At 40.0% G+C, this 25,698-nt stretch overlaps 2 protein-coding genes across 3 annotated transcripts; one reads left to right on the forward strand and one right to left on the reverse strand.

Annotated features, from left to right (window-relative positions):
- Positions 1 to 3,059: 3,059 nt before the first annotated feature.
- Positions 3,060 to 9,887, reverse strand: LOC100553820 (olfactory receptor 5V1). The gene has a single exon (XM_003215027.4). It carries the CDS (start codon positions 8,469 to 8,471, stop codon positions 7,563 to 7,565), a length of 909 nt encoding a protein of 302 aa, XP_003215075.2. The 5' UTR covers positions 8,472 to 9,887; the 3' UTR covers positions 3,060 to 7,562.
- Positions 9,888 to 18,686: 8,799 nt separating this feature from the next.
- On the forward strand, positions 18,687 to 25,016 carry LOC100554015 (olfactory receptor 5V1-like). Of its 2 annotated transcripts, XM_062967179.1 has the most exons (2): positions 18,687 to 19,932; positions 24,647 to 25,016. In XM_062967179.1, exons 1-2 carry the CDS (start codon positions 19,030 to 19,032, stop codon positions 24,707 to 24,709), a joined length of 966 nt encoding a protein of 321 aa, XP_062823249.1. In that variant the 5' UTR covers positions 18,687 to 19,029; the 3' UTR covers positions 24,710 to 25,016. The 2 variants fall into 2 exon arrangements, with proteins under 2 accessions (XP_062823249.1, XP_003215076.1); XM_003215028.3 differs by lacking the exon at positions 24,647 to 25,016 and having other exon boundaries at positions 18,687 to 19,975.
- The last annotated feature ends 682 nt before the right edge of the window (positions 25,017 to 25,698 follow it).

The raw sequence follows: 25,698 nt of genomic DNA on the forward strand, positions 1-25,698 counted from the left end.
CTCTACTGTATTATTATTCATGTCAGTGTTATAAGTTTGAAAGAAAGTCTAGCTTTTGAAGGAAAGTCTTGCTAAAGTCTGTTGTGCAAAGCATCCTGCAAAGATTGCACAGAAAGTAATAGACCCATCAGAGACGAAGAGATGAAACAAAGCAGTGTAAAACAATACAATAAATAGTATTTTAATTTCCATTGAATCTGTTGTTGTTTATGACTTGCTTGACATAGCAATAGTAAGAATTTTTAATAGAAATCCAGAAGCTCCATTTATGAGGATAGTTTGGATTTTTCAAATGCAATGAGGTGGGTAGGAAAGAGCTGTCTACATTATTACCACCTTCTCTCTAAATCTCATGTCCTCCCACCTTATTGCTCCTGCTATCGACCACCACTACCACCCACCTTCATGAAGTAAATTGCAAGGTGAGGCAAGGAAGAGAAGCAAATACAGCTGTTAAGAAAGAAGGCGACAATATATGAAAGCAAATGGTGGTGGTCCCTAATTTGCCCTTAAAGGAGAACCCTTTAAAAACGGAAGAGAGGAAAAACCCTTATGAATTTATTACATTGTTTGTCAGATTTCTTTCAATGGTCAGCATTATTAACAGAACTCCATTAGCAATTATAGGGAAAATCATTGGTCACATACTATAAATCAAACCAATAATCATTGCTACATTGCTGATTTAGATACATTTCTTTTGCCATTACTAGTAGCATGGAATTAGAAACAAGTGGAAATCACCACTAATGATGAAGCAACCAACAGCAATTTGCTTTAAATATTAAACGTTATGAAGTGTAAAATGCCCATACTTTATGAATCACAATTTTTCACTTAACACCAAACGATACCACAATGTGCAAGCAAAATACAAAATGCATGCCACAAAAAAAGATAATTGGCTTGTCTAAATGTCATCCCTTCAAACAATATCTTCAGAAGGATGGAATTACATTATCATCCAGTAAAACATGAACTACTGAGGTTACACATGTTAAAGCAATTATCTGTCACTGTCACCATTTTGAAGACAAAGTTACATGGATTTAAAATCTAGTAACAACAACAATATATAACAAACTTACTATTTCAGAAAAAACAATGCTGACATTATTTATGGATGCATTTAAGCCTTTCAATTTTTCAGACAAGGGACTTAAAATTAAGTAATATTTTGTCCAAAATCATCAGCTGATTTGTGGAAGAGTTTGGATGATATGAATACCATCATTCACTTAATCACAGATTCACTTAATCACAGATCATAAATCAAAATGCACACTATCCAAACCCTCCAAGAATTCATTTGTTGATCTTGTACCACTCACAGAATAAACACATATCATATTGTGACTGAAGAAAGGTACTACAAACCAAAGAAGTTCAATTTCCTTAAGACTGCTGTTCAATAAACTGTACCAATTCATCCTTTTCGTTTCCCTTGTAGCCTGTACCAATGTAATGTGAAGGATTTATGTGGACAGGACCAAGCAAAATATTGCCACTGCTTAGATTTATGTTTTCTTTCTTGTGCCTTCTTTGGCCATTGGGGTTTGGGATGGCATGAAGCAGGAAAAAAGTCATTTGGGGATTAACATCTCTAAGGAAGCTTGTGGTTCCTCCTTTGAATTCTCAGCAGTGCTAAAGGACATGTTACCAGAAAATGTTCTGAATATAGCATCACCATCCAAAATAAGTTGGAGTTTGGGGTAAATAAAATTTTCAGTTCAATTCATTTTGGCAAGAAGCTGAGCACATAGTCAGCTGAATGAACTTTTTCATTATAGAGAAGGGGTTCTCAAATGTTTTCAGCCACTGAGCCCGTTTGGAAGCAACAATTCCTTGTGAAGCCCTAATAAATGTTTATATATTATGTATTATATTATATATAACTAGCTGTGCCCAGCCACGCGTTGCTGTGGCGAAGTATGGTGGTATGGGAAATAAAGTATTGAGAAATTGGTGGTAGTTAAGGTAAAGATAATCCAGTGCAAAGCAGATAATATAAGATTACAAATGGGTTATATAGCTGTGTGGAAGGGCCTTGAGTCTACACTGCCATATAATCCAGTGCAAATTAGATAATCTGTGGAAGAGGCCTAAGTGAGGCCTAAGTCTGCCTGTCCCTTGGGCTGAGTTGGTTGCTAGGAGACCAAGTGGGCAGAGATTAGCCCTCTAACTGGCAGCAATTGGATAAAAACAATTATTCCTTTCCCTTTAATTAGGACTTTATTTTTCTTTTCTTTTTGTTGTATCAACCTAGAGGCATGGATGATGGATTGTGTTGTCAAATTTCGAGGTTGGGGGGCCTGTAGTTTTGTTGTTTTGCCGGTCGCCATGATGCCATCACTCATTTATATATATAGATGTATATAAATCAGGCATGGGTCAGGCTAGTGGCAGATGGATGGAGAGTGTTTGTGTGAACTAATTCACACAGTGCAAATAAAGGGGGAAAGAATGAAAGAAAAATGCAATATTTAAAATGAAGAACAGTTTTAACCAACATAAACTTAACATTATTTCAGTAGAAGACCCTAGGAGCTATCCAGACTAAACCACTTCTGCCATGCAGGAAAAGCACAATGAAAGCACCCCAACAGATGGCCACCCAGCCTTTGCAATAATAATAATAATAATAATAATAATAATAATAATAATAATAATAATAATAATGCGTTTTTCTGGCATTGTATATTTCCGCCGCTTCTGTGACTGTTCATTTGTATTTGGATTCTGGAGCCCACTTGTCAATGGATGTCCAGAATCAGCAGCATCCACCACAGTCCTTTTTATCCTGGGTAACGACCAAGCCAATATAGACTTCGTTTTGGTATGTTTCTCCATAATGCTAATGGGTTAGGTGCTCTTAGTTCCACTCCTCAACTGAGACCTCTCTGGCTTGGACCTGCCGGTAGTTACACTACAGCCAGCACAGCTCTCAGCATCTTTGGAGCAGTTAAGCCCCCCACCACCACAACAAGGTGGCACCCATCGAGGGGGCATGGCACAACTGGACAATTTGGACAGAAAACTCATGACCAGTCATCATTCACTTCATCCTCGCAGTGATGTTGACCAGTTATATCTGCCTAGAAGATCTGGTGGCAAAAGACATTTACAAGTAAAACAAGCAGTCAAAGAAGAAGAACATGCCCTGGCAGAGTATGTAAAGGAAAGTGAAGAACCTGTTTTGATTGAAATCAAAAATCAGAAAATCCTCAAAGCACAACAGACAAAGAATTAGTACAAGAAAATTGCACTACAAACTAGAGCTGACAGCTGGCACAGCAAACTGACAAAGTTTTGGAACACAACATACCAGACCTCACGGTTGTGGAAAAGAAAAAGTTTGGATGATTGATGTTGCCATACTAGGTGACAGTCAAATTGATGAAAAACAACAGGAAAAACTCAGCTGTTATCAGGACCTTAAGATCGAACTGCAAAGGCTCCGGCATAAACCAGTACAGGTGGTCCCGGTGGTAATCGGCACACTGGGTGCCATGCCAAAAGATCTCAGCTGACATTTGGAAATAATAAGCATTGACAAAATTACAATTGTCAACTGCAAAAGGCCACCTTACTGGGATCTGCACGCATCATCCGAAAATACATCACACAGTCCTAAACACTTGGGAAGTGTTTGACTTGTGATTTTGTAATACGAAATCCAGCATATATATCTCGTTTGCTGCGTCATTGTCATACTATGTTTTTGTGTCAATAAAATTATGATGATGATGATGATGATGATGATGGAAATCCCAGGGACCATCCAGTCCAACCCCTTTCTGCCATGCAGGAAAACACAATCAAAGCACTCCCAACAGATGGTCATAAAAGAAACTGGAGGGAAGGAGGGAGGGAAGCAGGGGAAAGGGTCTGGGCAGCAAAAAAAGAGTCTGAGCAGTGAAGGAGGTGGGGGAGAAAGGATTTGTGCCCCAGGATGCTGTTCCTGCTGCTGTTGTTGTTTTCAGCAGCTCAAAACTTTAATTTCCCTGCATTTCTCAGGAGGAGGAAAGGGGATGAGTCAGGAAGCAGCATGCTGAGCTCCTCAATATCACCCACGGAGTCCCAAGGGCTCCCCGGAGCACAGTTTGAGAACCTCTGCTAAAGAGTAAGCAAAGCAAAGTCATACTCCAAATTGAAAGTTGCAGATATGTTAACAAAGGAACAAACATTCCTCCATGCATATTTTAAATGTAATGTCTTCTTACAAGAGGATTTAAAAGAAAACACTATTGATAGAAAACACATTTCAAAAATTGAGGAAGAAAAAAATTATTTTATTTTTATTTTTAAATGGGAGGTTATAAAATTCTCCCACACATGCACAATGATCCCAGGTCTGAATACCCTGACTCAAATTAGAAAAGACAGTAGTATGCATGCTATATTGTCAAAAGCCTTGACTTCTGGAGAGGTAAGGCTGCCCCGCACTCTCCAAGTCTTCCGGATACATCTGAAAACATGGCTTTTTAAACAAGCCTTTGACAATGTCTAGTACCTTAATCATTAAATTCGAAAACATAGTGACTGTCTCACTTTTACACTTTATGGGGTTAATATTGTATACAGTTTGCTTATATCCGCAGCATTTGCTGCATTTTAATGAATTAAGTTTCTAATCAGTAGGGGTTTTATAGGTTATTTTATTTATTTATTTATTTATTTACAGTATTTACATTCTCACCCCAAAGGGGACTCAAGGCGGATTACAATGAACACATATATGGCAAACATTCAATGCCAACAGACAAACAACATACATTAGACAGACAGAGGCATTTTTAACATTTTTCCAGCTTCACGATTCCGGCCACAGGGGGAGCTCTTGCTTCACCGTCCAGTAGTAGCTGTACTTCCGCATTCCTTTCCTCGTGTTTTGCTGGCAGTTTTATGGTGTTGTAAATTAGCCTCCCGCATAAAGCGTCCCTAAATTTCCCTAATTGACAGATGCAACTGTCTTTCGGGGCTGCATAGGTCAACAGCAAGCCGGGGCTATTAATGGTCAGAGGCTTAACCCGACCCGGGCTTCGAACTCATGACCTCTCGGTCAGTAGTGATTTATAGCAGCTGGTTACTAGCCAGCTGCGCCACAGCCCAGCTTCTCTGCCACTAGGTGTACCTTCTCTGCCACTAGGTGTACCTTCTCTGCCACTAGGTGTATTTTATATACAGTTTGTGTATAAAATTTTATTGTTCTGATTTATGTGTTATGTACCGTACTGTATTTTCTGTGTTGTTGCACTATTGAGCGCTCTTGTGAGCTGCCCGGTTCCCTTCAGGGAGATGGTGAAAGGATACAAATAAAGTTTATTTATTTTGTAAACACAGGCAGGAGTGTTACAACAGTCCAAAGTCTAGCCAGTTAACTCACAGTAGTACCAAAACTCAGGAGAACAAGCAGGAGGGAAAGTCAATTGTCCAGTCCAGAGTCAAAAGCAAATTACTAGAAATCTAAGCAGGTTGAGTCCACAAGTCCAAGAGCAGTCCAGATTTCAAATGTGTTCGTGGTTCCAAGATCTTGGCACGGATACTGAAGTTGCAGCCAGCAATCAGGTCCCTTAAATGCTACTTTCACAGGTGATCCCTGTTTCTGACCCTCTTTTCAGAAAGCCTGGATGATCTCCTCAGTTGAGATCTTTCTCTCCTTAATTCTATAAAAGATGGAATAGCTAACCCTTCCTTAGACTGCTCAACAAAGGCCTCTTGTGTTTGGCCAGCGGGCTAAGTAGTCATTTCTTCTGAATGTGCCTGAGAGAATTGCTGTTCCTGACTTGGCTCCAATTCTACAGGCGAGCCATCACTCAGCAAACCCTCATCCATGTTATCCATGACCTATATATTTAAAGCAATGTACCATTCAGCTGACAATATCCTCATTTATATGAAGGAAGGAAGGGTAGCAGAGACAGGGAAAACCAGAGACTAGTCCAGGCTGTTCTGTAATGTTAAAACATAGCTTTCTGTTATGTGACTCAAAGTACATTCCGACAGCACATTAGGGCCGAAAGACTTAAACTTAACATTCAGTAGACCCTATTTAATCTAAGTGCCTTGACCAAGGCCCTTTCACTTCCTTGTTCCTCAGACTATAGATGATGGTGTTCAGCATGGGAGTAACAACTCCATATAACATGGAAATGATTCTATCCCACTTGTGGAAACAGGCTGAATTAGAATGAGCATACGTGACTATGGCAGCCCCATAGAACAAGCAATCTACAGTCAAGTGAGATCTACAGGTAGAAAAAACCTTGCGCCTACTCTCAACAGAGTGCATGCGCAAAACAGCAGAATTTATATAGATATAAGAAATCAGGATGATGGGGAAAGCACCACTTCCTTAAGGTTAGCCACAAGAAGAAAAGCCAGTTCAAGGACAAAGGTAGAAGAGCCATATCTAAAAAGTGTGTCACCAACATGAAATGTTTGGAAAGCAGTGTTATAGAGTATAATTTTGAAACACAGTAAGCCCTTCTCATTCATTGGATTTAAAGGCCTACAAAACCCCTACAAAAGTGGAAAAAACACAAATTAAAAAAACCACTTTTTTTCCCAGAGACACAAGCACCAGAAGTTGATCACAGAATTGTACTGGAGGACCTAAGATCAACCAACAAGAACTCAACCTTTTTGGACAATTTTCTCAAGGTTTTTGTGCAGATGTACCAATTATTTCTTCTAACTTTTATTTTACCATATTGCATTCTAAATCTTGCACTGCTTTTGTTTATTTATTTATTTATATTCATGAATAAATATATTTATAACTGAAATATCCAGAATAGCTCATAAAATAGCTACAACAACTCTTTGTCAGACTTTAACATTAATTCTGAAAAATGCACAGTGAAAGATCTGAAAGAGAAGTTTCTTCAAGGGAAAGCTATGCTCTAGCTTAGCAACGTGGAAGACATCCGTGCTGTATGTGAGCTTCTCAAACATTTCCTTCGCAACCTGAAAGAGCCTCTTCTCATCTTCCACCTCAGCAAGGCTTTTGTGGAGGGAGCAGAAATTTCGGATGATAACAATAGTGTGGCAGCTATGTATCAGAGTGTCGGGGAGCTCCCTCAGGCAAACAGGGATACTCTTGCTTCCCTCATGCTACACTTCCAAAGAGTGGCTCAGAACCCAGATACCAAAATGGACATTTCCAACCTGGCCAATGTCTTTGTCCTACAATGGTTTGCCATGCAGTCAGAAATCCTGATCCTATGCCACTTCTCCAAGACACAAGGAAGCAACCTAAGGTTGTGGAACAGTTAATCTGATAGAAGGGGGAAAGGGAAAACAACATTTACATCAATATATCCACCAGGATGGGCTTCTAGAATCATGAAAATGATTCATTACTAGAGGTCACCATTCTCTTTCAGTTTAGATGACCAAAGTACCTCCTTTGTCCTAAGGGCAGCAAATATTTAGTCTAATGAAAGGAAATGGTTAAGTGTTAATTTGTTCCTATTATGAATTTAAACTGGGCTAAAAACATAAAACTCATACGATAGACAAGAATTAATTTGTCACAAGAATTCTTTCAAATTCAGTGTTTAGACCAAGGCCCTTTTCACATCCTTATTTCTCAGACTGTAGATCATTGGGTTCAGCATGGGAGTGACAACCCCATATAACATAGAAACAATCCGGACCTGTGTGTGGGAATAGGTAGAAGCAGGGCGAGCATAGGTGGAGATGGCAGCCCCATAGAACAGGCAAACTACAGTCAGGTGGGATCCACAGGTGGAAAAGGCTTTGTGCCTGCCCTCTGAAGACGGCATGTGCAAAATGGCAGAAATGATATAGACGTAAGAAATCAGGGTAACTAGGAAAGCAGCACCTCCTATGGCACTGGCCACAAGGAGAACAACCAGCTCAGGTAAAAAGGTAGAAGAGCAGGAGAGAGCCATCACTGGATGAAGGTCACAGTAATATTGGTTAACTTTATTCTGTCCACAAAAGGACAAGGAAAAGGTCAATGAGGTGTGAACCATGGAATTGATGAAGCCCAACAACCAGGTCACAGTAGTCAGCTGAGAACACAACCTTTTATTCATGATGTTTGCGTAATGTAGAGGGCTACATATGGCTACATAGCGGTCATAAGCCATCACTGCTAGCAAGAAAACTTCAGTGCTGATCACATCAATGAGAAAGAATACTTGTAGCATGCAACCCACAAATGATATTCTCTTGTCAGAGGACAAGAGAATCTGGAGCATCTTTGGCACAGTGATGGTTGGACAAAGCATGTCCAGCAAAGACAAATTGCTGAGGAAGAAGTACATGGGGGTCTGGAGGCGATCATCGGTCTCTATTGCCAGGAGGAGAGCTCCGTTCCCTGCCAGTGTGATCAAGTAGATTAGAATAACCATCACAAAGAGGGAAATCTCCACTTCTGGGAGGCCAGACAGTTCGGTCAGGTAAAAATCACTCATCCATGTAACATTGGCTTTCACCATCTTCTTTCTAATGGGATTAAATGGCAAGATACCTAAGATAGAGAAAAAATAAAATAGGTTTATTAAAAGTATTACAAGGGAGGGAGCACAGTTCAAGCAGTATGTGTATCTGCCTAATTCTCTTACTACAGGTTGTAAGTAACAACTCCCACTCACTGGCAGTACAATGAATATCTGGTAAAAGTGTGGATATCTACTAAGTGACAGTTTATAAACATTAAATCACACAAAGCAAATAAACAGAGCACAGCACATATTATCCATTCTATTATCTGCTTCAGAAGCCACAATGTGTTTCATTTGGAATCAAAAAGATGGCTGGTGTGTTGAGAGATTATGAGAGCCAGCATGGTGTATGTCTATTGAACCTTGGATTAGGACTCTGGAGAATAGAGTTTGAAAATTCACCTGCCCATGGAAACTCACTGGATGGCCTTGTCAAGTCACATTTTCTCAACCTCAGAGAAAGACAAAGGCAAAACATCCTCAATATTTTAAGATCACCATAAGTTAGAAACAGTTTGAAGACACACAACAGCATCTGTGGAAAAACCAAATTTTGGGGGAGATTTGGAGAATTCCATATATTATTCTGGCTCGTGCTTTACATTGACATAAATGGAAATATTTCCAAAGGTCTGTCTGACACTTTTGAGGTAGTGGGAGATTTCAATGAAGGACATGCATGTGAAATAAATCACGTATTTTATTCCAAAACTCCACAACTTTGTTAGATAGAAAGGTAATCTTTAATCTTCATTTTCGATAATGCAGAAACTAAATATACATTACATGCCATGCTATAACCCTAGTTATAGTAAACTCACCATTTGAGTCTGTAGAATGGAGTTGAAAAGTCAAAAAATTTGAAGACTCTTTGAAAATGGAGTACATTATAAATGTTGTTTTTTAGAAAGAGCACAGTGACCCAAATGTAATCTGTCAATATTGCTGTCTCAATCTCTTTTAGGCAGACACACACATCACACACAAACAGAAAAATATACCCAGAGCGAAGAAGAGAGACTGGATGTATACACTGTAATTTCTGTTCAAAACCCTTCATAGTGGTCTCAGGGCCCTTCCACATAGCCATATAACCCACAATATTAAAGTAGAAAATCCCACATTATCTGCTTTGAACTGGGTTATCTAAGTCTACACTGTCATATATTCCACTTCAAGGCAGATAATGTGGGATTTTATTCAGCAACGTGGAAGGGGTCTAAGTCTCTCCCTCAGTACTTTCCAAGGAGCCTCCGGTGGTGCAATGGGTTAAACCCTTGTGCCGGCAGGACTGCTAACCTGAAGTTTGAGTTGCTGACCTGAAGATGGCCAGCTTGAATCCAGGGAGAGCGCGGATGAGCTCCCTCTGTCCACTCCAGTTCACCATGTGGAGACATGAGAGAAGCCTCCCACAAGGATGGTGAAAAATCCAAACATCCGGGCATCCCCTGTGCACCGTCCTTGCAGACGGCCAATTCTCTCACACCAGAAATGACTTGCAGTTTCTCAAGTCACTCCTGACACGAAAAAGTACTTTCCAATGGAATCATTTCCTTGGTCAAAAGAAAGCCATGCACTTATCAGTTTAAATTCTATTGTACATACCAAAGATGAGAAGCTGTGGTCTTCCAAATGAGGTTGGATTCTAGATTACACCAACCCCAGCATCGTCAGGGACGATGAGACTGATAGCCCAACGATCTATGGAGAGCTAAGGGTTCCTGACTTTTGCTATAAATATGGTAATGTATTGTGGCCAGGCATGTAGCCGGAGGGGGGGCTTGAGGGGCTTCAGCCCCCCCCCCCCAAATTCTCAGGGTGGTCCGCAAAAAAGCCTTACATTTATTATTTAAACTATTATGTTTATTCATATCATGATCTGATCACCATGCTCAATATATCCCATATGCTTGGGGGTATTGGGATAACAATACAAAAGGTTTGCTAGGGTAGACCCTCTCCCGCTCAGACTCAGCCCCCCACCCCCCAAAACAAAATCCCAGCCCCTCCCAAAACAAAATCCTGGCTACGGACCTGATTGTGGCTGTTGTGCTTTTGCAAATCTTGTTGAAGTTGAGTCATCAAGGATGCCACAGCTCAGCATTTTGCAAGACCCCAGCATGGCAGTTGATCAGCAGGATTCTTAGAGGTCCATAATTTACAGAGTTGCCACAAGTTGAAGTCAACTTGATGGCAAATAGCATCAAAAACTCTACAGCTCTCCAGAGCTTCCTGCAAGTCCCCCTCCACACAATTTTTGACAACATAAGAACAAGGTATGGAATATAAGTTTGCACATGAGTGATACTAAAAAGAGGAGAGATTGAGAGTTCAGGAGTGGCAATCGTTCACAAACCCTCACCCCATATTCATTTGACTGCACCTCCCACCAGCACTAGACATCCTAGCTAAATATGGGATTGATGGGAACTGCAGTCCAACAAATCTGGAAGTCCACCTGATTCCTTTCCTGATTCAAATTATTATTGTATTTACGTTTGTTCTCAGTGCTATTGCAAAACAGCAATGAAGAAAAATTGTAGGCCACTTATGGTGATCCAAACCAACAGCAATTTCCATCATACATTACACTTTATGAAATAACCAATGTATATTATTTGTCCAGATGTTTAATCACAATGTTTCACTTGATACAATAACAAAGATATATTTTTATAAACTACATCAGGATTGAAGCTGAGTTTAATCACAAGTTGCCTGGCAAAAGAAAAATCATGGGTTTCTGCAAGTGTTAGGCATTTGTGTAATATTATTCTGCAGAATGACACTTTCTACTATTACACATTTGAATGATAAACCATTTGTCTACCAAAGAGCCCATTGCTAAGACATAAAGTGGATACTTATTGCTGTCACCATTATTTCACAAACTGTCACCACTGACGCACCTAGGAATTAGATCCTTTGATTTCTCAAGTGGAAGGAAGAAATAAGAAGCTTGCTTAAGCAGAAATTTGTTCAAGAGAGTTAGCTGAATTCTTGAAGCACATAGTGTGAATTTTGATTTCTGCTATTTTTACAATGAAATAAATGCAATATATATAGAATAAAAAATAGGGTTACAAACCTGAAACATGCTACTGTCTAAGATCGCTATTCCAATGAACTTGCCTTTCATTTTTCCCTTGAATTCTGTACCAATGGTGTAAGAAGCAGCTCTTTCCAGAATTTATTAAGACAAGAATTACATAAAGTGTTGTCGTGGTTATTCTAAAGAAACACCATACAAGCTCTGGGGAAAATGGCATCAGAGAAGGAGTGCACTTGGGGACAGTGGTGGGGGAATCCTACATTTCCTGATGTGATTTCTCAGTTGTGTCCCCACATGATTGGCCACAAACTAATCCAGGGGAAGTTGCACTGCGAGCTTGTAGATGTGTGCTTGGATGTAAACACCTTTCTGTTGAGTTGGAAAGTGAGCCTCCAAGTGCAACCTTAGTTAATGTGCAAGTCGAGCAAAACATGAAGGGTTTCAGGCAGCCATGATTAATATAATGGGACTGAAAAGCAACTAACATTTTTAGGACTAGGGCTGGAATAATAGTTTCATTTCAGTTTCTCTAACTTTTAAGCAATTAAATACACATAAAGTCTTGAGAATTATTTTTTCATGATTTGCCTAGAAATACCCATTTTATAAGAATAATTCCTAAAATAATACATTTAGAATATAATCTCAGATTTGGATTATTTTAAAACCAAATTTGTGTGAATGTAATATATTGTGCTAATGTCTCCCAGTACAAATTCAATTTTGCCAAATACACATGTTCTTACAACCAAATTTCCTAATATAATGCACTGGGATGTTACTTTGCCAGATTAATGTTTGTTTTTCTGTATGAGGGTTGAATGAAAAGTAATGCCTCCACCTTCGTAATTCCTCAACAGATGGCAGTCCTGGTATGCGGCAGGTACTGGCTTGTTCAGTAGACTCCTCTACAGTTCCATTTGGCGGGAAGCCTTAGCATTGAATGGTTGTGTTGTTAAAGTGTGAAGTATGGAACCCTGCGCAGACAGTTGGTCAATGCAACTTAAGCAACGTGTAGTCATTGAATTCTTGACAGCAGAAAGTGTCACCCCAAAGGAGATTCATCAGAGAATGCAAGCTGTTTATGGTGATTGTGTTGTGAGTACTGTGCGTTGTTGGGCAAGTAAGTTTAAAGATGTTGAGGTGGGAACATCTGACTTGTGTGACAAAGAGTTGGATGTCCTGTGACAGCAATCACCGAGTTTCACAAGCAAAAGGTTGACAGATTGATTCAGGACAATCATCGTATCACTCAGAGAGAAATTTCAAGCATAATTGGCATTTCACAAGAACATGTGGGTCACATTATTGCTTTGCTTAGTTATTGGAAGATTGGGTACTGTGAGACGCTGGTTGCGGAAACAGAGTGTCGATTTCTTCCATGACGGCTTCAGAAAACTTGTTCATCGTTGGCAGAAATGTATCCAATTGTCTGGTGATTATGTGGAAAAGTGAATAGTGGTAATTAAAGAGCACATTCTAAGGATTATTTCTGCATTTGATTTATTAAAATATCCCCATCCAAACCCAAGTAACAAAGATGGAGGCATTACTTTTCATTCAACCCTCGTATATTTCCCCTGATGTATGCATTTTGCCCTATTTTAACATTTGCCTATTCCATTGAAAACATCACTAGCATCGTGGCGGACAGTGGAGGAATCACTCTCCTTCTTCTGATCACCTCATCACTCCAGTTTGTGGCTCTCTGGGTGGCAAGCTACTGACGTGCTCCATCTTTGTCTGCTGGCCACTGCTATGAGGATGGGGAGAGAGCAATGAGTACCCTGTGAGACACTGGATAGTCATGAAAACAGCTGTGGTTGGTTCAATCTGTTGTGGTCAGTTCCATCTTGGACTGCCCTGCATGCCTGCTTCCAAAGTTCAGCTTTGTATTGTGAAAATGGCAATACAAAAATAAAGCATTATTATTATTTCTGCAAAAGCAAAACCACCACAATGCTTCTGGAACACCAGAATAATGCCACACCCATTTACAAAATGGATCCCCTTTTATACAGTTTATCTTTGTCACATATTTGCACACTAAGATTGCTCACTCCACCCCATGCTCCTCTCAGTCCCACCTCCAGCTCTTGTCCCTTCCTCAACTCCACCTCCCTTCCCAATGAAGTCATTGTTTTCCAGTTCCTACTATCTTATTTTCTGGGTCAGGGTGCCCTTGTTGCTGTGGAAATCTACTCTTCACTCTCCATCCTACTTTTATCAAACTTCCCCCTCCCATCTTGCTGTGATTGTGAACCAACATTTCAATAAATGGCAATTTACAGATTTCATTCTCAAACAATTTTATTTCATGTAGGAGTGACTTGAGAAACTTAATTTTTTTTTTCCGTGTCAGGAGCAACCGGAGTTGCTTCTGGAGTGAGAGAATTGGCCGTCTGCAAGGACGTTGCCCAGGGGATGCCCGGATGTTTTGATGTTTTACCATCCTTGTGGGAGGCTTCTCTCATGTCCCCATATGGAGCTGGAGCTGAAAGAGGGAGCTCATCCGCGCTCTCCCCGGGTGGGATTTGAACCTGGCAGCTTTCAGGTCAGCAACCCAACCTTCAAGTCACGAGGCTTTTATCCCCTAGGCCAGCGGAGGCTCCTGAGAAACTTAATAAAATTATATTATTCCAGGCAAGTGTGTCTTCAATTGGACTGGGATTTTATAGGTCAAAGTTCACCTTTCTGTTCAAGTAAAAGACATATGTGTTAGGTGAGCCTGTAGCAATTCACTTTTGCCTGAACCTCCTGGAAAAGACAAAACTCAACCCTCTCCCCTGCTGAGTTAATATGTGAACTATGTTTTTTATTTTAAACTGTACTTTTAGCAATTTAACTAAATCTAGACATTTTGAAAATAGCTGAAAGAGTGGGATGATAGAGGATTAATTCAGATTGTCCCTACCAAGTCAGGACAGTTGAAGGTATGCTTTTCCAATGATGACCTAAGTTTCCTAGCAAAGAGCCATGGTCTCCAACATGCTTGCTTGTCAAGGCACTAGAGCCTAAACTTGGCAAGTGGACTCGAGGCAATTCAGTCAACACAAAGGTAGTTTTTCAGAGTTTAAAGCAACAGGGAATGCCAAAATCCAGCCTGAAGGTCACGTATACATGAGACTCACCGGCTAATCCAAATAAACTCCAGGATCATTTACAAAGATAGTCCAAACAAAGTAGCAGGCACAAAACATTATCCAAGAATCCAGTCCAAGGGTCAAACACAATACGCAATACAAGGTCCAAGGGTCAAAGTCGCCAACTGAAACATCCAATATAACTATTGCTTCCAGCAATGTCCTGGTCCCAACACTCTTCTTTTATGCTGCCTCGATAATAGACCTACAGCTGGAAGACAAACCCCCTCCTCCTCATCCTCCTCTTGGCCCATCGTCCTTACATTACTGGATCTAGGACCATGAGTACTTTTTACTGGTTTTGACTGGTTGATTGTGGATACCTAGAATGCCAAAGTTAGAACTCCTAACACTTCATCTCATTCCCTTACATTCTCTTTGAAGTGGTTATGAAAACTTGCAAAGGCATAATTCATCTGGTTCCATCAAATGGTAAAAGTTATTGTTTCTCATTTATATCTATATATCTTCAACCCTGCAGCTATATCTGTTCGGGTTTTTTTCCTAATTATTCTCTCCTACTGGATTACTGTTGGACTTTTGGATTTGTTTTATGGTCAATATGGCTTTCCCTGGGTTTTTAAGACATTCCTGATCTGATACTGCTGAGTCAATCTTGACATCTTATATGATCAATCTTTCTGTTGTTTTTTAAAAAATAAATTTAACTACCAGCTGCCTGCTGAGTAACTGTCACATCTGAACATTTTAAAAACTATTTTTGCTCTGCCCTGGAGCAATTTTCCAAAAACAGATTCATAGAAGACAATAAAAGAGCATTTTTCAGTAATCACACTGCAAGCATCAACTGTTCAAAATAATTTTATCTGAGAATTTCTAGACCATGTTCAGCCTATGGTTTCTGAAATGTTCATCTAGTATTGCAGAAAACTTCATTTGCCAGATGACTTAGCAAACTTCATTGCAGTAACTTCACTTACTCCTAATGAAAAGTGTCCTCAGAGATCCAACTCCCAATTTGGTGTCTTCAGCAGATGATTATAAATACCCCATGAAAAGGCAAAAGGCGTGTGTGTATATTTATGTTTGCATTGTATTTTTAATGTTATTTGTTTATTTATATTTTTTATTTTGCAATATAAAACAAACAAGAAAATGAGCTTTTAAAGCATATAGCATTGTTTCTAAAATACCTCAATGTGCTAATCCTTAAAAGCTGAAGATCTCATTCACAAGTACATATTACCTTTTTATGTGTAACTAATAAGCTATTGATCAGAAACGGACAGTCATGTCACACCTCAGGGGATGTGGGCACGGAGTAAAGTATTGTTCTTTAGCTTTGATACTGTTGTGTAAATATTGGGAATTTGTACAATTAGGGACCACTGAAATATTTTGTATTATAGTCCTTTGTGCCTACTTACAAAGGTTGCATGTAAGAAAAATATATAGTGATTTAGTAGTTGAAAGTTCTAGGAAGGTATCAAAGTTACTTAAAATTTGTTTCTGATAATCATAATTAGAGCTGCAGAAGCCCCATTGTTAAGTTAAACTTATGGTTAGGATAAAATATATCTTTGTCTAGTTGTTATCTACCACCGAAATGCAATGGATCAGTTTTACTGTGCATTAAGGTACTGCTCCTAGGCTTGATTTATAATGAATAAGGGAGAGCTTCCAACTAGTCACACCAAAAACAGCAAGCAATTTTCAATGCCGTAGCACCAGTAACATAATGAAATAGTGTATTTAAACAAATCATTGGGACCTAAACTTGTAAGTTGTTGCATTCAGGTTTCCCCTGTTCCTTCGCTTTACAATTCTTCTTATTCATCCTCTCTTGATTTCTACTCTCTTGAAATCCAGATGAATTAGAGTAATTCCTAAAATTAATTCTGCTTTGTGGCAGATTTCTTTTTCAGCCTCCCCGCACCCAGGTTAGCAATGCTTGTGTGTATATTTCTTGTGTGTGGGGGGGGGGGGGGGGGGGACACAATAAAGGTGCCTCACTGATAAAGAAGTCAGTGAGAATTTCTTTTATGCTTCTTCCATAACAATGTCTAAAAATCTGGGGGGAAATCTGAGCGGATTTCAGAACCATAATTAACTACATTGATGTATTGTTTCATGGGGCAAGGCATGAGCTATAGCTGCCTACCTGATATTGAAGTATGGATGAAGCATAATTATAATGAGGCATGAATAAACATATTTGTGCAGTTGCCCTTATGAATTCCTTTCTCATTTTTAGAGAGTTAAACATGACAAATGTTTTGTTTCCATAAAATAGCATTTGTACTTTCTTTAAAATGGCAAAATTATAGCTGTTCGGCCACTTCTTCATGCATTTTTCCTACTCCTCTTTACTCCTAACGAACATGTTAGTCCTTGATCACCCACATCTTATTGCAGTGGTTCTCAACCAGATGTTTTAGCCTTCAACTCCCAGAAATCCTAACAGGTGGTAAACTGGCTGGGATTTCTGGGAGTCGTAGGCCAAAACACCTGGGGACCCACAAGTTGAGAACCACTGCCTTATTTCATATGCAGTTGAACAACAGAGAACAACTAGCCCACTGACTTTCAAATGTTGTGCTGAGATTCAATAGCTCTAATATGTCACCACACAAGAAGGAAAGCTGGAAGTGTAGGAGAAAGACCAATGCTGAGATCCTGCATCTGTGTTTGGAGTTTTAATACATTTTTCTGTGTAGTTGTGTTAGGCTACCACTTCTGCACATGTTGACATAGATCTCTAAGTGTGAGCAGTGATACTGTGGCCATTTAGTGGCTGGAGGAGGACATGAGGTGATGGGAAAGTATTTGACTTCATGATCTCTCAAATCTTTAGTGACTATGCTGGAGATCTGGATGGGCAACAGCTCCTCTTCTCTCACTTTGGTACTTGGACACTGTTCAAAAGCCCAACTCATTCCCCAGACACTCCTATCCTCCCCCAACAAGCTGCAATACACCATGCTTGCAGGATTGAAGAGGATAAATATAGGATTCTGTCCAGAAAATGTGGAATTCTGGGAATTGTATATTTACAGAAGGGGTAAAATGCATTAAAAGATTGATGACCATTGGGCTAATCTAACTGCCAGCCTTCACTATTCCCTGCTGGCTAAGTAATCTGTTTCCTTTCATCAATTGTTTTATTGCTATGGATGTTCTGGATGATAATTGTTCTAAAAATAACAACTTCCCTAGAGAGTTCATAAAGAATTAAACCAAATTTGAATTGTGGCTACAGTAGCTATTCTTCACTGTCTTATTCCTATAGGTACTTCTACCAGAATCATTGCCATTTCCTTTTAAAATTTCCATCTGGTTGCAACTTCCTTGCTGTTCTACTGATGTATAATCATCATCATCATCATTATCAACATCATCATCCAAAATTTTTATTTTTCAATCCTGTATTGAAGTTTTATTTCTTTTTCAAGCATACTACCCAAAAATCATCTTTTATTTATAAATTAAATATTAAATATTGTTTAAAAGAGATAAATATTTTGAGAGTGATCAATTGTGCATGATGAAGTTGAATGAGGCTCAAAAACAATGATTAATCAATGTTTTGCTGCTACTGTCACAGGCCAGTAAAAAATGCATGTTTGCTTACTAATTTCACAACAACTTCTTCCACTACCACAGAGATAATAAACTTTATAAAATCAAATGATGGCTTGTCAACCTAGCAGCATTAGTAAAAGAAGCAAGCAAAAACTCAGCTATATGTAGGTTAGTCTTCTGCATTGGCCTCATCTCTTTTTAGAATTGTATTATTAAAAGAGATTATATGAGCCACCTGAGGTATAACTGAAAGCTACTTTGAAGACATCTTCATGGATATTCCTTAATTGAAATGTGTTGATACTGAATAATATTAAAATTTAATACTACAACAGTATTAAAAATAAATAAAAGCCCATAAATCACTCAGCTGCGATTCTTCTCCCTGAAGGACATTCATACCTAGCCAACTTGTATTGCAGTTCCATGAATATATTGCCTAAAATATGTTATATTGAGGTCAATGGAGCTTAAGGGTATAAGATGCCAGTTTTGGTAACCACAGACCAGTAAACTCATTCTTTCTTATCTCCCAACCTAATTCACCTGGAGGATTATTTCTTTTATCACTGAGCTGAGAAAGAGAAAAGCAAATGTGTACAAAACTGCCCCGTACTTGACACACATGACAACTGTCGCAATTGGATAGTCCTTGAATATAAATTGGTCTTGAATGCAATATGAGTTGTGAGTTTGTGTTGTGTATGTGAGTGTAGCACAGTACACTTGAACACAATGTACCGGTTCAATTTAACAAATCTACATTTTCTTCACAATGTTTTAGCTATTCCTACGGATCTGGATTGTTTGCAAAATGGAGAGAGCCAACACCACACTGGTGAAGGACTTTTACCTAACTGAGCTGTCAGACCTGCCAGAAGTGCGGATTTCCCTCTTTGTGATGGTTCTGCTGATCTACTTGGTCACCCTGGCAGGGAACGGGGCTATTCTCCTGGCAATTTGGACAGATGATCATCTCCAGACCCCCATGTACCTCCTCCTCAGCAGTTTGTCTTTGCTCGACATTCTTTGCCCAACCGTCACTGTGCCAAAAATGCTCCACGTTTTCTTGTCACAGGACAAGAGGATATCTTTTGGGGGTTGCATGCTACAATTATTCTTTCTGATTGATATGGTGGGTACTGAAATTTTATTGCTAGCAGTGATGGCCTATGACCGCTATGTAGCCATATGTAGCCCTTTACACTACACAAACATTATGAGTAAACGGTGTTGTGCTCAACTGACTGCTGGAACCTGGCTAACAGGCGTCATTAATTCCATGATTCATACCTCAATGACTTTTACATTATCATTCTGTGAGCCGAATAAAATCAACCAATATTTCTGTGATATCCCACCAGTTAGGGCCCTTTCTTGCTCTTCAACATATTTCGCTGAACTAGTCCTTCTCCTTGTAGCTGGCATTTTAGGAGGTGGTTCTTTTCTTGTCACCGTGATTTCTTACATCTATATCATTTCTGCTATCTTGCGTATGCACTCCGCTGATGGCAGGGGCAAAGCCTTTTCTACTTGTGGGTCCCACTTGACTGTAGTTTGCTTATTCTATGGGACTACCATTGCTACCTATGTCCGGCCCTCCTCAGCCTATTCACCCAAGCAGGACAGAATCGTTTCTATGTTATATGGGATTATAACTCCCATGGTGAACCCTATGATCTACAGTCTGAGGAATAAGGAAGTGAAAAGAGCCTTAGTCAAAGCACTTAGTCCAAAAAGGTTTTAATAATATGCTTAGGTTCAGTTCTTTCCAACATTTTCCTGTTCTAAAGTGTTGTCTTTCCAGCACATTTTTAGGACAAATAAAGAAGCATATATTGAATGAATAACGATGTGGAACACTAATGAAACAAGGATATTTTCACATTATTTTATTAAACATTATATTTGGAAATACAGCCATAGGGCTTCTTTTAGTGTCTTCAAAGGGTTAAAAATAGATAGAAATTTTAGGGGGAAAGATTAAGTATTTAGCAGTAGGATTGTTTTACAGGAAATGTTAAGCCAAGGGGTATTTCTGGATTTTCTTGGCCCATTGTGGAAGAAGGATGGGTGGCCCTGGCCTTCTGGAGCTCATGCCCTGCTGTTATGGCCCATCGGGGATATTCAGTGAAGGCCTAGAAGCTGAAACCTACAAAAGTATCAGTAAAGTATGATGCCAAAACCAGTTTTCCTTCCTTTTATTTTCATTGTATTTGGGAATGGGTGACCATCACTTGTAACCTATTGCTTACATTAGAACATCTATCTAGCAAGTATATATGCATTTCCTTTCTATAATTTTTTTTGTAAAAATCACTTTCTACAGTGAGGAAGATTATTCTTATCTAGGGACAGGTCTTAGAAACTTAACACAGCAGATTCGGATATCTTGGGAACTCAGGTTAAATGGTGAATGGGTTCAGCAGTTCAACAGTTGAGCAATTTAGCTGCTGTCTCTGGACAATGATGATTGACATTTTGCAGATACTTCAGTTTACAGCAAGAATAGTGACTGTGGGGGCTCCATGGTCAGCCAAAAACACCACCTCCCATAATAATAAAACAAAACCTACTTCTGGTTTTAAACCCACACACACACACACACACAAACCAGCAATTTCTAGGTCCTCCAAGATCACTCTATGGCCACCTTCCAGCAGGAGCAGAGCATAAAATTGTGCCAGAGGATCTGGAAAATGGTAAGAGAGAACTTTTTGGGACATAGGTAAGTGAAATAACACTGTTCACTAATACAGGAGTCAAACTGTCTATATAGCTACTGTAATTAAAGTCAGAGTCACTTTTCTACTTCTATGTATCTTTTGCTATATATATATATATATATATATATATATATATATATATATATATATAAGAGTGATGGCATCAGGGCAGCAGACAAAACAACAAAACTACAGGCCCCCCAACCTCGAAATTTGACAACACAACCCATCATCCACGGCTCTAGGTTGATACAACAAAAAGAAAAGAAAAATAAAGTCCTAATTAGAGGGAGAGGAATAATTGTTTTTTCCAATTCCTGTTCAGTTAGAAGGCTAAGCTCTGCCCACTTGGTCTCCTAGCAACTGACTCAGCCCAGGAGACAGGCAGAGTTAGGCCTCACTTAGGCCTCTTCTACACTGCCTATAAAATACAGATTATCTGATTTTAACGGGATTATATGGAAGTGTAGACTCAAGGCCCTTCCATATAATCCCGTTATAAGGCCCTTCCATATAATCCATTATAAATGAGTTATATAGCTGTGTGGAAGTGTAGACTCAAGGCCCTTCCACACAGCTATATACCTCATTTATAATGGACTTAATGTAAGTTAAGACCTTTACCCTTTACCTTAACTACCACCAATTCCTCAATACTTTATTTCCCATACCACCAGACTTCGCCACAGCAACGCGTGGCCGGGCACAGCTAGTATATATATATATAGTTGTTCCCCTTTCTTTTCTTTTCTCTCTTTTCTTTAAATACTTGTAATTTTTATTGTATTTGAAAATATTTCAATATTTTTTAAAAAAATAAATATATAAATATTTGTCTGTGTTCTTGGTTACTTGTTTTAGGGCTGCTTCCTATAGCCTTGACTGAAGAACAATACACTATCTTACATAGTGATGTGTCGTGGTTCTCAACCTGTGGGTCCGCAGATGTTTTGGCCTTCAACTCCTAGAAATCTTAACAGCTGGTAAACTGGCAGTTGTAAACCAAAACACCTGGTTGAGAAACACTGCGATATGTGATTTCTGCGGATTCAGAACCTGTCATATCTAGCTTCCCAAAAGGCCAAATGAGATACAGATGAGCTGAAGGCAAAATCAGAGGTTTTATTTCTCAATGGCCAGAAGGGATGTCAGTGGAGCAAGCTGTTATGATTGAGCCTCATGGCTCTGCTACTGGGAGACGTGGGCGTAAGACTCCTCGAGAGTCAGATACTCTCGAGGAGCGAGAAAGAAAGAGGCTGCGAGATATCTTTGCAGAACCATCTGACGAGGATTCTTTTGAGGGGTTTACAGAGAGAATGGAGGAAGAGGTGGTGAGCTCGGAAGAGGATGAGATGGATTGGACTCGGGTAAGGGAGGAATTGGGTGCCACTGGCAATGATGGGATGGGAGATGATTGGGGACCTTCAGGACTAGACCCATGGACAAGCTGGAGGGATGGGATGGGATCCACAGCTGGGGATGCTGTGGGGCGTAGTCAGAGGTGTTCCAGCTCTGATGAGGAAAGTGATGAGGAAACGCCCGGGTTAAGGAGGGCAGCTGATAGTGATGAGGACTTGTAACTGGCATAAAATGGGGTTTGGGAGCAATTGCAAATTGCGTTGGGCAAGGTAATCTGGACGAACGCTTGGGATCTGTGTGGGACGTTTTCCTGAAGACGGGTGTGTTTCGTGTGCTGACTACGTAAGTTGTTTTGGAATTTGGGTTCAGACGGCGGGAGGAATTGTGTGGGCTTTTGTTTGTGCAACCTCTGCTTAATCTCAATAGCTTTGACCTTCCGTCGTCTTCTTGACGGACGCCATCTGCTACTCTGGATTTACGGACTGAACTGACTATGGGCTCAGATTCTCCTACCTGGACTTGGTGAACTACAAACGTCTGCTTCTGCCTTACGACCTTCGGAAAGAACTGGGACTACGCTACTGCTTCAATCCTCGGCTGTTGTGTTTGTATTGGAACCTTGTCTGCTGTGTGGAGGAGTAACTTCTAAGTTACTCAAAACATAGTGCTGGCAGCAGAGAAGCATCTGCTGCCAATTAGTTACATTCTTTTGAACTCTTGTTTCACCAGTTTCTGTTTTGTTTATTCTCAGGCTGAAGCAAGCTGTTTTGATTTTGCCCGGATTAAACTCTGGTTTAATCCGGTTTATCTTTTGAATGTTTTTCTTGCCCCTTTTTGCTTTTTAAGGCCAGCGTTGCCTAGCCCTTGTCTTTTACGGGCATTTTGAGTTCTGTAAATCCAATAAACTTTGTTATCTTTGATCCTGTGGCGTTCTGTCCTTGACAGAAGCACTCCAAAGAACTGACATACCACAATTGCAAATGCATAGCACATTTATTATATTTTTATAGCTATTCAAATATGCTGTGATGGTTTCTGGTTGGCTCAAAAGCTGTCCAGCTAGGATCCATTCCCTGAGTGGTCCAGGGCTCCCTCTAAAGTCATCGCTGGCTGGTCTTCAAAGTGGTGGGAAACTTTAATAAAGTGTCATTGGACTCTTTTGAAGAGTCTGCTAATATATTGATTCACCTATGAAAGGTGTGCAATTGGGAAGAAATGTGGTGGGGCAATCATTACCTTAATATTCCAGCTCTGGTTGATACAATAGTCCAGATAAACAATGGGTGCTGAAGGTGATGGCTATCTCAATTGATGTTGCAAGAGTGGATCTGGCTTGGGGGATAGGAGAGGAAGCATTCCCAAAGATAACCCAGATCATATTGGGTGAACAGGAAAGAGAACCCAGGGGCTCTGACGCAAGTCCATTCTGGGTTTCCCTGAGACTCCCAGTTCATAGTGAAAGCATTCTGAAAGTTTCCAGAAGTCTGAGGAGTGGTGAGGCATCATTCCAAAGAAATCCATAAGAAGTTATTACAGGACAAAATGGAAAAGGCAATGCGGGTGAGCTTTATATCTCAGTGGAGCTGCATCTCATAATTCATAATTTTGGGGTCTGGTTTTTTATAACAATCATGCAGCTTCAGGAGGAATGGATATGGATCAGTGAAGGAAGAAGTGGAAATTCACCTGACCAACTTGAACAGCCAAACCAGTGATTTTCCTGTCCTTCATGGGATGAAGACCCAGACCACAAACACATGAAATTTAAAATAGGAACTAAAAGGGTAAAGACAGCATCATGAACAACAACTTGTGACAATACATTAAATTAAAAATGGTGTCTGGAAATCACACAGCAAGGCATAAATGGTTCCTAGATGCTGATGGTATAGAACAGGTCAGCTCATTTACCTACTTAGGTTTAGTCTTTTTGGAGTCAAGTTTATGCCCTGTGCATTTTCACTCATGCGCAGTTAAAACTAGGGCATGCTCAAACACACTGACAAGACTACTATCCTCATAATAAAAGTTTACATAGCAAAGATTATCCCTACAATATTATACGGGGCCAAAATATGGGGTCTAAATAAATTATCGATAATGGAACAAATCTAAACAAAATTCCTAAGACAGATGCTGGGGGTAGACACAAGGACCATTGCTACTGCTATCAGAGGAATTAGAAATATACACCATCAAAGGACTTGCTAAAATCAGGATCTTCCATTATTGGTTAAAAACAAAACAAAAAAATAGAAAACGGCAGACTCCCAAGCTACATGGTCAGAACAATTAATAAGGTTGTGGATTTTAAATCCCTTCCTCAGGACATAATAGGATACTGAGAAAAAGATAATATCTCAAAGGATTTTAGATATTGAAGCACAGAAGGATACAGCCTTTCTGTAAAATACAGGCTCCTTGAAATGGTTAGGTCATTTTAAACAAAATTTCCAGTGGGACCTTTACTTAAAAGTTGATAGGCCAAGACACTTAAGAATCGCTTTTACAAGGGCCGGATTTGAACAAATGGAGTCTATGGAGAGATACAGTAGATTCAACAATATCCCACCCAAAGAAAGACTCTGTATCTGTGGGCCCCCTGAAGTTGAAAACCTGAACCACATACTACATAAATGCTGTTTGCACGAAAAATGAAAGGAAACATTTGTGGCCTTTCATTTGTAAGAAAACGAGCTGGGACACAGCAGCCAAACCACATAGAATCATAGAATCATAGAATCATAGAATAGTAGAGTTGGAAGAGACCACATGGGCCATCTAGTCCAACCCCCTGCTAAGAAGCAGGAAATCGCATTCAAAGCACCCCCGACAGATGGCCATCCAGCCTCTGCTTAAAACCTCCAAGGAAGGAGCCTCCACCACGGCCCCGGGGAGAGAGTTCCACTGTCGAACAGCTCTCACAGTGAGGAAGTTCTTCCTGATGTTCAGGTGGAATCTCCTTTCCTGTAGTTTGAAGCCATTGTTCCGTGTCCTAGTCTGCAGGGCAGCAGAAAACAAGCTTGCTCCCTCCTCCCTATGACTTCCCCTCACGTATTTGTACATGGCTATCATGTCTCCTCTCAGCCTTCTCTTCTGCAGGCTAAACATGCCCAGCTCTTTAAGCCGCTCCTCATAGGGCTTGTTCTCCAGACCCTTAATCATTTTAGTCGCCCTCCTCTGGACGCTTTCCAGCTTGTCAACATCTCCCTTCAACTGTGGTGCCCAAAATTGGACACAGTATTCCAGGTGTGGTCTGACCAAGGCAGAATAGAGGGGGAGCATAACTTCCCTGGATCTAGACGCTATTCCCCTATTGATGCAGGCCAGAATCCCGTTGGCTTTTTTAGCAGCCGCATCACATTGTTGGCTCATGTTTAACTTGTTGTCCACGAGGA

This window comes from Anolis carolinensis, chromosome 1, assembly GCF_035594765.1.
Source record: "Anolis carolinensis isolate JA03-04 chromosome 1, rAnoCar3.1.pri, whole genome shotgun sequence".
In the NCBI taxonomy this organism is placed as follows: Eukaryota; Metazoa; Chordata; class Lepidosauria; order Squamata; family Dactyloidae; genus Anolis; species Anolis carolinensis.

What these genes read in the sequence shown, in the direction of transcription:
- LOC100553820 (XM_003215027.4), bottom strand. Translation starts at nt 8,471, where the DNA reads ATGGTGAAAGCCAATGTTACATGGATGAGTGATTTTTACCTGACCGAA.
- LOC100554015 (XM_062967179.1), top strand. Translation starts at nt 19,030, where the DNA reads ATGGAGAGAGCCAACACCACACTGGTGAAGGACTTTTACCTAACTGAG. An exon ending in AGGAAGTGAAAAGAGCCTTA is followed by an intron (nt 19,933 to 24,646) that starts GTCAAAGCACTT and finishes TAGGATACTGAG; the next exon opens with AAAAAGATAATATCTCAAAG.